General features: G+C 50.5%; 1 protein-coding gene across 2 annotated transcripts in view; it reads right to left on the reverse strand.

The window, feature by feature from the left end:
- Nucleotides 1-2,798: 2,798 nt before the first annotated feature.
- The window catches only part of ME3 (malic enzyme 3), a 143,457-nt gene continuing 131,380 nt past the window's right edge, over nt 2,799-14,875 (reverse strand). For both annotated transcript variants that reach the window (XM_084261103.1, XM_084261104.1), the window contains exons 8-14: nt 8,794-8,891; nt 8,152-8,265; nt 6,938-7,043; nt 5,804-5,946; nt 4,755-4,928; nt 3,844-3,942; nt 2,799-3,061 (exon numbers count right to left, since the gene is read on the reverse strand). In XM_084261103.1, the coding sequence (XP_084117229.1) occupies nt 2,900-3,061; nt 3,844-3,942; nt 4,755-4,928; nt 5,804-5,946; nt 6,938-7,043; nt 8,152-8,265; nt 8,794-8,891 (896 nt within the window). In that variant the 3' untranslated portion in view covers nt 2,799-2,899. The remainder of the gene's footprint in view (nt 3,062-3,843; nt 3,943-4,754; nt 4,929-5,803; nt 5,947-6,937; nt 7,044-8,151; nt 8,266-8,793; nt 8,892-14,875) is intronic.

The raw sequence follows: 14,875 nt of genomic DNA on the forward strand, positions 1-14,875 counted from the left end.
GTGCCCAGTGCCTGCTGTGTTGGGCCCCGGCCTGGCTGGCCCACCCCCCTTTGTGACACAAGGCAGGGGCTGGGGGAGGGGCTGCAGGGGTGACTGCCATGAGAAGTTTCTAGAAGCTTCTCCCAGGTTCCAGAGATCCAACACCTGCCAGCTCCCAGACGGAGGGTGGTGCAGAAGGAGGGTGGAGGTTCTCCAGCCATGTTGGAGGAGAGAGCCTTTGGCTTCTGCTGGGCAGTGAGGCCAGTGGCCTGTCTGCAGCACAGGGCTGCTTCTTCGCTGTGCCATGAGGCTACTTTGGCTCCACTGTATGTGGCTGGAGCTCTGCAGCTCCACAGGGCTAATCCTACCCAGCTACCAAAGGATTTTCCTGCCTGGCTATGTTGGGCTGCTGCTTCCCCCCAGCGATTTGGGGTCTTTTCTTTCCTGGTGGCTTGGGCCTCCTCCTTCCCTGCTCCTTGGGCCTTCTCCTTGGGCCTCCTCCTTCCCTGCTCCTTGGGCTTCCTCCTGCCTTGTGCCATCCCCTGTCTGCCCAGCGCTGCAATAAAGAATACCTGCTTCATAGTCACCAAGGCTGCTCAGTTTTGATTTCGGCTTTTAGAGGCTTCAGTTCAGCACCCCGGGTGGGACCCTCTCTGCTGAGCTGCAGGATCTGGTAAAGGAACAGGCCTCCCCTGGCACACCCCGGGATTTCCCTGGAGTGACTCCTTGTCTTGCTCGGTTCGCTGCAGGAGCAGACAAGGACCATCCTCTGATTATTAAGGTGTTCTTCTCAGCTCAGCTGAGCTCTCAGTTCTGGTGTAAACCTGCTTGTATTTGGTGTACTTGGGTATCTTGGTATTTGGGTTTTGGAGAGTGGTTGGTTGGGATACAGTGAGTCGTAGGGAGACGTCCCACATGAGTGTTGTCTACCAGGTCCTGGTGCCTGATTGTGGACACTTGGTTAGTCGCATCTCTGTGCTGCACTGAAAATGTCGATCCCTGAGTATTGCTGTGGTCTGGATTAGCCTTGGAAAGACCTTGTGCGGGTGTGACTGAGATGTTCAAGGAAGCAGGAGGCGAATGTGGAGTCCTGCTGTGTACTTGTGCTGCAGCCTCCTGCTCTGTGGGTCAGTGGGAGACCTACCTGTCACACAGGAGACTGGGGCTCCATTCCCCAACGGGGAGTCACTGCTCTGGAGCACTGACTGATTGTCCTTGACTTTGGATATTGGTTCAAGGAGCTGAGTATCGCAACCTGATTTAGATTGGACAAACTGTTGGTGTGAGTGAAACGAGTTACCTCTGGTGTGAGTGGTGAGTGACCGAGTCACAGCGTATCTGTGAGAGAGAGAGAGAGAGAGAGAAAAACCCACCTGCTAGAAATTCATGGTTTGTTTTTCTGTGTTTGGTGTGACCAGCGTGGAGCTGAGAATGTGTCAGAGAAACCGTCTCGTTCTCGTTCACATTGCTGGAGAGAGAGACGGGAGCTGAGTTCGAAACAACAGGAATCCAGAGGCAAATCTGACCGGCAGTGGGAGGGAAAGAAAGTAGTGCAATGCCTAAGGAAAGCCCTCTGGGTGGTGTGATTGTGCATTGGGAAGGTATCGGAGGGGAATCTGGTGGAAGTGTGAGGGAAAAGAATTTGATGACCTATTGCAGTCAGTGGTGGCCAATGTCTAAATTGGATGCTTAATAAAAATGTCATTAAACCGGGACTCTGAATTAGAATACCAAGTTGCAATTAATGCTTTTTTCAAGGAGAGAGGGGTAATAGGATGGAATTGTCTATGTTGACATGTTTTTCACCCTTTGAGATCATCCAGAATGGATCTGGGAGTGTGGGGTTATGATACCACAGGATCCCTTAGTACTGGCTTCAGAAGGATTTAAAACAGAGGGATAGAGAAAGGACTGAAGAGATGCTGCTCTGCTTGTAAGACGGGGGAGCATTGTGTATGGAAATGGGCTTCTAAGAAAAATGTGTGGGGTGTGAAATACCAGCCCTAGTTGAGTTAGGATCCTCTCCCTTTTCTGGTGAGAGGGAAAGTGGATCAGATGAAGACACGCCCGACTACTCCAGCTCGGGTCCTGTTGGAAGTGGAATCAGAAGTAAAACTAATCAAGGCCCCCAGTGTTTTGCCCCTTTACAAGAAGCTGTGGGACCAGCAGGTCTCAGACTCTGTGACACAGAGAGACCCCCAGGAGGCCTTTGGCTGGTGGCAGTGCTTCCTTAGCAGTGCCCAGGGATGCTGTGGGTGGCTGTGTGAGGTTCGGGGGTGCCCTGGTTTCCGGCTTTGCTCCCCACCATGCATCACTTGGCTCCTATGCCCTGGACTGCAAAGGGGAGTGAGTCTGTTGTGCCCATGGGGCTGAGGGAGGTTTAGGGGTTTGTTTCCAAGGGGTGGGGTGCATGACAGTGCCAGGCTGTGTGGCCCATGCACCAGTTTGGGTTGGATGAGGCTCCCCAGATGCAGGAACGGGTAGCACTGCCCAAGTGTGCGCCTCTCCCAGGGCAACACACCCACTTCCCATCACACCCAGAGAGCCACAGGCAGAGTGTGGCTGCCGTGTGTGAGGGATGGTCACACGTGCAGTTGCCATGGTGGAACTGGGCTCCCAGCTTCCCATGAGCACTCCCACTGGGAATGGGAGGGTGGCTTCTCGCTGGAGCTGCGGGGTTAAGATAGCAGCAACATGCCGTGCGCATTGATGGGGATGGGCTGGTACTCCTTGGAGTACTCCATCCTGGACTCTGGTTTCTTCCCTAGTGATAGGTTCCCACAGAGAAAAAGCAGCAAGTAAAAAACTACTGGGATTCATTTACTTTTATCATTCGTCAAGCCTGGAGGTGCGTTTGGATCAGCGGTGATGGGAACCAGGGGAAGGGATGGTACAGATGAGAACACAGTTCTCACAACCCTTACACATCCTGTGTCTGCATGGCCGCGGGGGGCCACCGGTAATCGTCAGTGACAAAGGAATCGTAATCAGGACTGTAAACGAGCTGCTTCACAAAAGCTTCCTTGTCTGCTGGCTCGGGGTACCAAGAAGCAAGACCATTCTTGTAGGCCCAGTCAACAATCTGCAAAAAGACAAGCAAAAGGAGCTGATGAAACAACGCTGGCACATTATGAAGCTGAAACCAACTGCAGTTTGACCCAGGCTGCATTTTCCCTCTTCCCTCCAATCAAAATTGTGTCTTTTTTTTTTTTTCCTTTTCATTTTTCTTTTCTTTTTTCTCTTTATGTAATTCCCTGAGGCAGCTGCACTTCATCCCTTGGGTGAGGGAATGCAAGCTGCCCGGGGAAAAAGGGCTAGAGTGAGCAACTAAAGGAGAGCAGTGCTTTAACCACCTCCCCTCACACCCTTGACCTCCTCTGTGCATCCACCAGTAACTCCAGGCCAGTGTGATACTCAGTGGGAGTCCCCTGAACGGGAATTACATATTTGATATACACAGGGCACCAATCCCACTGTTAGACAACAAACCCAGACCTGGAATATTATTTAGATACATATGCCCTTATCAAATTCAGGTTCCAAAACAGCAGTTTGGAACCTAAAATCCTTTGGCAACTGGCTTTATGTCCAAACTCGACCCTAAACCTGGGGTATTTTTTGAAGTGCTGAGCACTCACAGCTCCAAGCAATGAAGCAGGACTTTGTGAGCTGTGAGGCACCCAGAATCAGGAGGAATTTTTCAAATTTGGGTTTTAGTGATAGGAAAAATGAAAGCAGCAACTCTGGCTGGAAATTCCTTAGAATTGTTGCTTTAGGCTGTAGAAAAAAGTTGAATTAAAAAAAAAACAGAAAGCAAAAATCATGCCAGGGCAATTCCTGCCCTCCCTACCACAAAGTACTCACTTTCACTGCGATTTTGAGAGACACCTCTCTGATGCTGTCCAGAGGGGGATAGAGTCTTCCTTCTGCAAGATTCTGCTCTGTCACCTCGGCAGCAATAGACTAGAAAGAAGAGAAAGGCAGTTTGTAGAGACGATCTCAAGCAGGTACCAGGCTCACCAGCATTACATCAGCAGTGGTGGAGCTGGGACCAGTTCTCAGTGGGAGCTGTTGAACCATTCAGAGCACAGGAGTGGTAACATTTCATCACAGACTCAGAGCTGGAGCCAGAATGATGGAAGTGCTGTAGGTGCAATGGAAGGTTGATCACAGAATCACAGAATTGTAGGGGTTAGAAGGGACCTCCAGAGATCATCGGGTCCAACCCCCCTGCCAAAGCAGGGTCCCTAGGACAGGTCGCACAGGGAGGCGTCCAGACAGGTATTGAGTATCTCCAGAGAAGGAGACTCCACAACCCCTCTGGGCAGCCTGTCCCAGGGCTCTGTCACCCTCAGTGTGAAAAAGTTCTTCTGCATCTTGGTGCAGAACTTCCTGTGCTCCAACTTGCAGCCATTGCCCCTTGTCCTATCCCCACAGACCACTGAAAAGGGGCTGGCCATTTCCCCCTGCATCCCATACTCAAGATATTTATAAACATTAATAAGGTCCCCCCTTATTCTTCTTTTCTGTAGGCTGAACAGTCCCAGCTCACTCAGCCTTTCCTCACAGGGGAGATGCTCCAGGCCCTTAATCATCTTTCACCATGATCCTCATGATCTTTCCCTGGGACTGGGAAAGGCTGCAGCTTTTTGCCGAGGCTGTGCCATTCCCACTCAGGGCATTGCCCACAGCCATGTTCTTCAAAACACCAGAAGTAGGTGCATGTGCCTCTTACAATCCTTTTTAAAAGCATGAATTAAATTCCAGTTGGAAACCTCTGCTGTGATGAGGAAGATGTCGTCAGAGATGTGCCGGACTCCGCAGGCGATGACTCCCAGCGCCACTCCTGGGAAGACGTAGGCGTTATTTCCCTGGCCAGGGAAGAAGGTCTGTCCATTGGGCAGGGTTACCTTTGAGAATGGACTCCCACTTGCAAATATTCCCCGTCCCTGGTAAGAGAGAGAAGGAGACATCTGAATTCAGAAGAGACATTTTACACTTCTGCTTGTCACATCTGCGCTCACGGGACTCTGGTGACCAAGAGGAAAAAGCTCCAGCCAGTCAGTGAGAGGCACCTCTACCAAACCCATCTCCAGCTGATATGTCTGGAGGTCCCCAGAGCCATGGACAGGGCCACAGACAGGGCCACTAAGCACTGAGTGGGTGTTTGCACTGCCCAACTGCAAGCACTCTGAACTTGCTGAGGTGGGGTCTCTCTCCTCTCTATCAACCATCTGTTGAGCGCAAAGAAGAACTCACGGGATAAAGGTCTGGGGGCTGTGTGAGTGCCCTAGACAGCAGCAGGGTCGGGGGGGGGGGGGGGGTGGGGAGAGTGAAAAAAGGTGTCCTGTCTCACCCCAAGGCAATCCACATGACAATAACTCTTCAGTGACATTGAGCCCAAGTTGGGTGATGAAACCATTACACAAACAGCCAGGGTGGCAAAACACAGGGACAGTAACCTGGGAGGATGTGATGCCTCAGACAGCTATGGGTGAATGAGGCAAGTGTGTTCTTTAGAGGATCACAAAGTAATTAAGGCTGGTAGAAGCCCAAACTCCTGCTCACAGCGAGGTCAGCTGTGAAATCAGACCATGTTGCTCAGGGCTTTATCTATCCTGTTCTTGAGAACCTGCAAGGGCAGAGACTGGAGAGTCTGGACGCCCATTCCACCCCCTGACTCCCAGTGTGCAAGTTGTTCTTTGTGACCAGCCTGAACCTCTTTTGATTCAACTCATGCCCACTGTCCCTTGTCCTACACCATGCACCACTGTGGTTTCCTTGGTATGGTCACCACGTGCTTTCCCACGCCGGGCTCCGGTACCTCGGTGAGGCGGTAGCACTGCTCTGCTGTGCACTCTGCTTTACTTGTGGGGTTGCTTAGGGCAAACACGATGGGCCTCTCATTGAAAGCTGCCATGTCCTTCAAAATCTTCTCAGTGAAAGCTCCTGCAATGGCTGCGACACCTAAAACAACAACAGCAGAGTGAGGTGGGGCCTTCTGACTGGCTGGCTTCACTGCATTGAGCTGACCCCTCCTGAGTGCCTCTGTCAGTAAGTGAACTGCATGAGGGACAAGCTCCATTTCTGGAGATGCAAGTGGGAATTTCATATGAGAATTAAAAGCCTGTCTCAAAACAAAGCCCTCTGCTCCACTGGGCTCAGTGTTTAGGCCAGTCTGGCTGTGGCACCTCTCCTCCCAAAGTCACAGAATCACAGAATTGTAGGGGTTGGAAGGGACCTCCAGAGATCATCGAGTCCAACCCCCCTGCCAAAGCAGGTTCCCTAGAACAGGTCGCACAGGTAGGTGTCCAGACGGGTCTTGAATATCTCCAGAGGAGACTCCACAACCCCCCTGGGCAGCCTGTCCCAGGGCTCTGTCACCCTCACTGAGAAAAAGTTCTTCCACATGTTGGTGAGGAACTTCCTGTGCTCCAACTTGAGGCCATTGCCCCTTGTCCTGTCCCCACAGACCACTGAGAAGAGGCTGGTCATTTCCTCCTGTGTCCCACACTTGAGATACTTAAAAACATTGATCAGATCCCCTCTCAGTCTTCTTTTCTCAAGGCTTAACAGCCCCAGTTCATTCAGCCTTTCCTCATAGGGGAGATGCTCCAGGCCTTTGATCACCTTCATAGCCTCTGCTGGGCTCTCTGCAGGAGAGTCCTGCCTGAGGTGCTTGTGGCCATCCTGTGTTTGCAGCCAGGAGCCCAGATCCTGCCTCCCACAGCACCTCCCTCTGAAACCCTGTCTGGGAGGCCACCTCAGCTCCAAATAGAGGAATACCCTGTCCCACATTTGAAAGGGGAAGGATGTAGAGGAAACAATGGGAAAAATGTGGGTAAAAATCCAGCTCATTTTGTTTCAACTAGGAGAACAAAAGGAGGCCCTGGAAGAAAGAGAGATGCTCTCTGAAGAGCTGGAGTGATGGGAAAAGGTCATGCTAAGGGAACTCCACCTATAATTGTTGTAGGCTTCACTTTCTGCACAACCTCTTCCAGCGTGTTCACACTGGGGTGGTCCTGGGCAAACATTTCTTTCTCATGGTTTAGGTTGCTCCTTCCCTGTGAGGAAAAAGAATGAGTCAAACTTTGGTCTGTTGGCAAAAGGTGGAGACATAACATTGTAACTCATCAGTTCATTTCATCTCTTGTCCTGCCTAAACCAGATTCCTCAGAAAAGGTTCTCAGCATCAGCCAGTCAGCCGTTGAGCTGTTGGTGTAATGTCATGGTGGGGCTGGGCTCTGCTCCTCTTGCTCTCCAAAATCCATTGATTGTGTGGAGGAAGGGTGTGGCTGATAGGGCAGAGACATTGTATAAGTAGCACAAGTCTCCACGAGTCTAAGGAGGAACAGGGACAGAAGTCCTGAGGACCAGGGAGGGAAGAGTTAGGCTAGGCTGGACCACCAAGCAGGGCACAGTGTTGCTGTTGTAATACCTCATGTGACATGCAAGACTTAGAATCATAGACTTGTTTTGGTTGGAAAAGACCTTTAAGATCGTCAAGCCCAACCATTAACCTAATGCTGCCATGGTCCACCACTCAACCCTGTCCCTCAGCACCATGGCTATAGGTCTCTAAATACCTTGTGACTGACAACCCTTTTAGTAAAGAAATTTTCCCTAATACCCCAACCTAAACCTCCCCTGGGACTACTTGAGGCCTTTTCCTCTTGTCCTATCACTTGATTACTGGGAGAAGAGACCAACTGCTGCCTCACTATACCCTGCTTTCAGGCAGCTGTAGAGAGTGATATTCAGCTTCCTTTTCTCCAGGTTAACCAGTCCCAGCTCCCTCTGCCACTCCTCATCAAGACTTGTGCTCCAGGCCCCTCACCAGCCTTGTTGCCCCTCTCTGGACATGCTCCAGCACATCGATGTCCTTCTTGTAGTGAGGGTCCAGCACTGCTTGAGACCGTGGAGAGCAGGGCATCCTAACACTTCAGAGCCCCAGCCCAGCTCATTGCCTTCAGGGCAACCAGTGCTGGTGGCACACTGTTGTCATGATGAGACCTAGTCCTCTGAGAGCAGGAACAGCTCTGCTGACGCCAGTAAAACTGCAGCCCTTACTCCAGGGCTGAGCAGGGGTCCAAGGTATCTTCCTGCTCTGGCCTCTCTCTAGCTTGCAGGAGGTGGTGGGGGAGTGGAGCTCAGCTGTGGAGACAGATTTACCTTCACAATCAGTCCCTTGGAGTCCACCATCCAAATTTTTTTGATGGCATCCTCACGTGAAATTCCTTCCTTTTCCATGGCCATGAGGATGAGGTGAGCTATGCCCATGGCAGCCTGGAACACATTATTTAAACACTTCATTGGGGTGTCAACATCTTTTGGTGGGGGAGAGAAGATTTTAAATGAGAGATCATGGAATGAATTATAGAATGTGTTGGGTTGGAAGGGACCTTTAAAAGTCATTTAGTCCAGATGTGTTGGGCCATCTCACAGCACTGCATGGGGTTGTTCAGTGGGGCAGGGGGCTGATTTTAGCACTCTTGGTGCTACAACGTCCCCAACTGTCCAGCACAGCAGGCTGCCAGCGAGGCTGGAGCAGCAGAAGTGGTACCTTGACAGGCAGAAGCTGTCTCCATCATTTACACCAAGCTGCTCCAAGAGGCCACTGGAAGATTGTTTGCAACTTACATGCAGCAGCAAGACCCACATGTGGGGCCTGTGTGTCCTGCCTAGTGACAAGGAACACGCTTTTGTGCTTTGCTTGCATCAAGCCAAGCCTTGCAGGAAGTTTCATGGTTGACTTTTCTCTCTCTACATCCAAATTCAGATCATATTTAGGAACAAACTCAAGAACAGTCCTACCTCTCCAGCTCCTTGGAAAACAAACTTATGGTCAGAGAGCTTGTTCTTTGTGATCCTTAAGGCTGCAAAGATGCCAGCGACAGCAACAGATGCAGTGCCTGAAAAGAGAGAGACACCATGAGATGGTCATTCTGGCAGATGGATTGTCCACCCTACTGATATGCTGTTAGAAACTTCATGGTAGGAACCATTCTTTTAGATCCTGTCACTAATGGATCAGAGTGTCTCCCTACCCTGAAATATTAACCCTCAGAAGATCCCTGCAAGGCAGGAGAACATCAGATTTCCTCTGTGTAGACTCAGCATGACACTGAGTCACAGAATGCCAGTAGAAGTTAAATCATCTCAAGGATATTGATGTATGTGCCATCTAAGGCCACATAAGAGACCTGTAGCAGAGTGGTGGTCTGAACTTGTCCATCCTTGTCACAAAACCCTCTCTGATCATGGAACTACCATCCTTTTCTCCTCACTTACCTTCATAGCCCAGCACTACCTTCCCTTTTTTGCTGCCCTGATACTGTGGCTCAGATCCATCATGCCTCAGTGCCAAGGAGTCACGGAGAACATGAGCTGGTCTCAGACTTGTGAGAAAGAATCCAGCGTATGGAGAGCAAAGTCCTGCTGTTACAGCCACTGTGATATGTACAGCTGTCTGTCCATCAGGGGACACACATCCCTAGACTGAAAAACCTGCCTTCACTGCTCCATCAGCCACATACAGTATTCACCTAACATCCCATCCCAGGTGAAGGAATGTGGTGGGGAGAAATCCAGTAAGGCATAGACTAAGGAGGATTCAGGCACTGGTGGTGTTCCAGGTCACCTGGACAAGAGGGATACAGGTGTTAAAGGAGAGATAGAAATTGAGGAGGCAGGTTTGCCACAGAATATCTGAAGTTGGAAGTGACCCATGAGAACCATCGAGTCCACAGGTTTAATTCCACAGCCTTTTAAAGGATGCCAGTTTGGCTGTGCCCTGATGCTGTCCCCAGTCTCTCCATTCTCATCTTCAGCATCTTTGTGAGAAGTCAAAAAGTCCACAACAAGCCTTTTGTGGGAGGTCATGGGTGGGGTGGACACGGAACCCTTTTAGCCTAATAAACCTGATTTCATCAAATTTCCAGCATCTCCTATTTTCCTGCCCGGTTAATCAGCCAACATTCTAGTGGGGAAATGAGCAGAGCATGACCAAGCAGTACCGCCAGCAGATGGTGCTGCCTCATCTCTCATAGACGGAGAAAATCGATTCCACTTCACCTGTTCCTTTTCTCCAGTGCAAGACCCACAGCTGAACCAGAAACCTGGTATACCCAGTATAACCTACTGGCATGCCATGGGTGGCACCAGGGGATGATTTACTCGCTCTTTATTTCCACACAAGCAGAAAACCTTCTGGGAGCATGGTTACTCTGGCAGAGAAGTAACTTTTACTGACACAGCCTCTATAAGCTACCCTGACAAAGGACACCCCCATTGCCAGACCAGACACCATTACCTCATTAGCATTTTGCTTTTATGAGTTTAGTTCTCCAAAAATTAATAATTAGTGCCACTTTAGGGTGGTTCTTGTTTAGCAGAGGTGGCAGTGGCCACATTCCCGCAGCACACTTTGTGCTGTGGTGGCTGTGTGCTGGCACACTGGTAAAGACTGGGAGCAGCAGCATTTCTTACTCCTGAGGGCACTGGAAGTCCTCAACACGAAGTGGACTAGGCTAATGGTTGGGGCTTCCTAAACTTCTTGCTTGCAAAGAATCACTTGAGACACTTGTTTCAGCACCAAGGAGGAATTCCCTTTGTTTGCTCAGAAAACACTCTGGATCAGTTTATTTCCAGCTCCAGAGCAGGGAGTTGATGGGGGGGGGGAACCACTGAGTGCTCCGCTGCTTCAGGGCTAACACGTCAGCTCAGCCCAGTGAGGGATGTACATGAAGGATTTCCTCTTGCTTCTCCTGCACTAAATCTTTGTCTTTTAAGGCTGTATTTAGAGTAATTTATTTACCTGGCAAAATGCCACACCAAGGCATGAAATACTACGTGGGGGAGATAATGAACATCCTGTTGAAGAGACCACCAGATAATCTAATCTAATCTAATCTAATCTAATCTAATCTAATCTAATCTAATCTAATCTAATCTAATCTAATCTGTCTTTTAGATTTTGCTTTTTATGGGTGTGACACAGCGAGTCTGTGCTGATCTGCATTTCAGTAAGTGTATAATCAGCAGCTTGGCCTGCTGCTGTGCCCACACTGAGGATGGGACTCCTCTGAACAAGCATGTATGATCCCGCTCATGCTAAAGCCTCACGCCTGAGCCGGGTCACATGAAACGCACCCTGAATGCGCCGCTGCCACCCTGTGTTTTGAGACAAGATAATGGGAATACACACAGACACTTCTACTGCAGACCTAAAGTTTGGAGGAAGGGATCCCACCCTGGCAGTCTGAACTGGGTCCCACCATTGTCAGCGATGCCAAGCTTGTGTCACGCAGCAGAATCTGAACACCGACACAGACGCTCACACATGCTGACACGCTGTCTCTGCACGCTCACACAGTCTCTGCATGCTCACACACTGTCTGCACACTCACACGCTGTCTCTGCACGCTCACACAGTCTCTGCATGCTCACACACTGTCTGCACACTCACACGCTGTCTCTGCACACTCACACGCTGTCTCTGCACGCTCACACACTGTCTCTGCACGCTGACACAGTCTCTGCACGCTCACACGCTGTCTCTGCACTCTCACACGCTGTCTCTGCACTCTCACACGCTGTCTCTGCACGCTCACACAGTCTGCACACTCACACGCTGTCTCTGCACACACACAGTCTGCACACTCACACAGTCTCTGCACACTCACATACTGTCTCTGCACGCTCACACACTGTCTCTGCACGCTCACACACTATCTCTGCATGCTCACACACTATCTCCCAGGCTATCTCTGCATGGAAACCCTCAAATCTTCATGTGAGTAGGAAAGGGGAACCAATCAGAGGAGGAAAAAAATCCCCAAAGTGGAACAATTGCAGCGCGACTGTGGAAGTGTCGGGTCACAGCATTAGCAGCAATAGATGCCTGGAAAGTATTTAAAAGAAAGAAATGTAGCTGGAGAAATATCTTGTTTCTCTTGGTCCTGACCCAGGCAAAACTGCTTTATACCCCACGATTGTCAAGATGTCTGGTGGGACAAGTGCTGGTATCTGCAGACCCATTTAAATGGAAAATGCTGGTGGGACATTCAGAGAGGGACTCGGGATCTTTTCAAAGATGTTATGAGCAGGAATTTGAGAAGTGGGGTGTCTGGAAAGAAAGGGTGCATGGATTCAGTCTGCAGAGCAGAGACCTGTGGGACCGGGTGTGCCGTTACTCATCCCCCTGCACTTGCTCTGCAGCTCTGACTAACGGCAGGACCCTCCATTCCAAATCCTCCTCCTCCTCCTCTTTCCCCAGTGCGTTTCTAATCCCTCCACGCCTCCCAGACTGCATCTCACCCCCATTACTCAAGTAACAAAGTTTCTATACCTTGGCCTCAGCTCAGTATTTTTCTTTGATAATTCCAATTTCTGAGTATGGAACAATAGAACAGCTCCACGGAGGAGAGTTCACAGCTGGTTCATATAAGGAATTGGCTAATCATTGTGCTTCAGTTCCAAAAAGACCACAAAATGAGATAGAGAGGGGGAAAAAACACCCCTCACAGTGAGTTATTGCAAGAAAAAAAAAGAGCTATCCTTCAACACACTGGTCTAGCTGTTTTCAAAGAGGCTGAACGCTGCTATTACAGGTAACTACTTTCTTAAGTAATTAGCAAGAGCCAGCTTGGCAGGTGTGTAGCTGAGGTAAGATATGGAGGGGCACAGGGAGAAGAAAGGAAAATGCTCAGAAATCATCCCATCCATCCAAGACTCAAAGTTAGTGTTCAACATAATGCCACAAAACAGCAAGCAGACCTCAGAGGCCTCTCCAGGGAGCCCGCAGAAAGGGGACCAGCAAAGAGAAGAGGCATTTACAACTCAGGTGCACTCAGGCCACCCCTGCAGGAGTTTGGAATACTGTAAGACATTAAGGAAACCCCTCCTCTGATGCTGATTTTTACTTGCACTCCTGTAAGTCAGAACGAGCCCCAACAGAGGTCAGTGGAGCTACACTGGAGCAGAATGCAGGAGAAAGGATCTGCTCCACAGCCTCAGGACGCTTCACGGATGGAAAAGGCTGGATTGGAGCACAGAGGCACCCATGCCTGAGGAATTTAACCTTCCTTCAGAGCAGGGAGAGTGGACAGAGGGACAAACAGCTTCATGGACGGAGTTATGTGCATCACTGGCACAAGTGAAGCAGGGAAAGTGCTGTACAGCACTGCAGCCAAGGCTGTATGGTGTGTGACAGCACCCAGTAGCTAAGCAGGGCACTTGTGGAAAGTGGGGATGCTGCTGAGGGTTGGCACTGCCCTGTCACCCGGCCCAGGAGCAGAGCATCCCCACCATGCTGAATCCTGACAGCAGCAGTGACAGGGGCACACAGAAGCACCACTGCCCGTTCCTTCATACAAGACCCGTGTGGGTGATTCCCCCTTCTCCACAGCACACTGCTGGAAAAGATGGCCAAATTCAGCCTGATCTTCTGTTTTTTACCCTTGCCCCACCTTCTTATCCTTTGTCCCATCAAAAGCATGCCAAGATGGGGGCTGAGGGACCAGCAAACATCACTTTAACAGCTCCAGCAAAGGGCAGCCAAGAAAATATATCTAAATTTATGGATGCAGAGGAAGCATAGGGCTTTTCCAAATCCTGGTTCCCATTAACTCCCTGCAGCAGTTCCGTCTGTTACTGGAAAGCAGAGCAGAGCTTGCCCAGGTCCACTCCAAATACATAATCAGAAGTCAAACAGAACAAGGCTGAAACAAAAAGCTGCTGAAGCATTTGCAGCTCCATGTCTTCATCTCTGTGGCTGCAGGCTGGTGTTAGCCTTCTCCCAAAGGGCCCTCTCTGAAACATGAAGAGGCAAACCTAGAAATGGTGTGGAGCAAGTCAGGGGGAGCAGCAGTAAAACATAAAGTGTCGATGCTCAGGGAAGAAACTCACTTCCCCTGCTAACACGTTTAGGGTCACTGGTGACCCAGAAGAGGTGGTGGTACAGTGAAGAGCTGTCCGACAGTGGAGATGCAGAGCTCATCTTAAAGTAGATGCTTAACATAGGTGACTTCTAGGTGCCTGTTTTTAATCCTTGCACCATAAATTGCTTGTACTATGGAGTGCACTGAAGTTAGGTTGGAGTGCTGCCCTGCTGCGCTGCCCTCAGCCCTGCCTGGGCCAGCTCTGCCAACAGGCAGGCCAAATCCTGCATCCACAAAGGCAGAGGCAGCTGCCAGCACTTTGCTGGAAGCCATCCCTGTCCCTGTTGCAGCAGTGAAGACCCTGTGGATGCTCAAGCTAAGCCAGGTCAGAGCGCAGCAGCAGTCTGTCCATCTTGCCTCCTTAGCCTGGCCTTACAGACCCCTGAGAGCTTACAGAGAGGTCACATACGCTGCTCTAGCTGTGGCACCCAGTGAACAAGAGAAACAGCGAACGGGAAAGGCAGGAGAGGAAAGGGGACCAAATGTTACAGTCCCCAAAACAAGAGAAGAAATGGAGCATATCGCCAGGGCCCCGCAGCACTAAGCCCATTTACACCCAGGAGTCCATCCTGTTCTGACCCGGCTTGCTTAGCAGCCAGTGTGTGACGCTGGCCTGGGAGCTGGCCCTGCAATACCTGAGGCAGTAGCATCAAGAGAAACTGCGGCAGCTTCTGCTGCTGCAGGGCACAGCGGGTCCAGAAGGGCCTGGCAATGGTGAACCCCTCCAGGACTGAGAACATCTGCGGGTCTATCCTCAGGCTGGGTAAAGCCCCACAGGGAAAGCTCAGGAACTCCCTGGCAGGACATAGGCTGCTTTGTTCTTCAGCGGGGTATCGTCCAGTGCTCCTTCCCTATTATGCTTCCCCCCCTCTTTAGTTTCCTGTGATAATTACTGATGCATTTTCCACACCAGCTGAAACAACAAAGCAAGATACTGTACCATTTTAATCTGCTGA

The sequence above is a fragment of the Gallinula chloropus genome (assembly GCF_964237585.1).
Source record: "Gallinula chloropus genome assembly, chromosome: 1".
Classification (NCBI taxonomy): Eukaryota; Metazoa; Chordata; class Aves; order Gruiformes; family Rallidae; genus Gallinula; species Gallinula chloropus.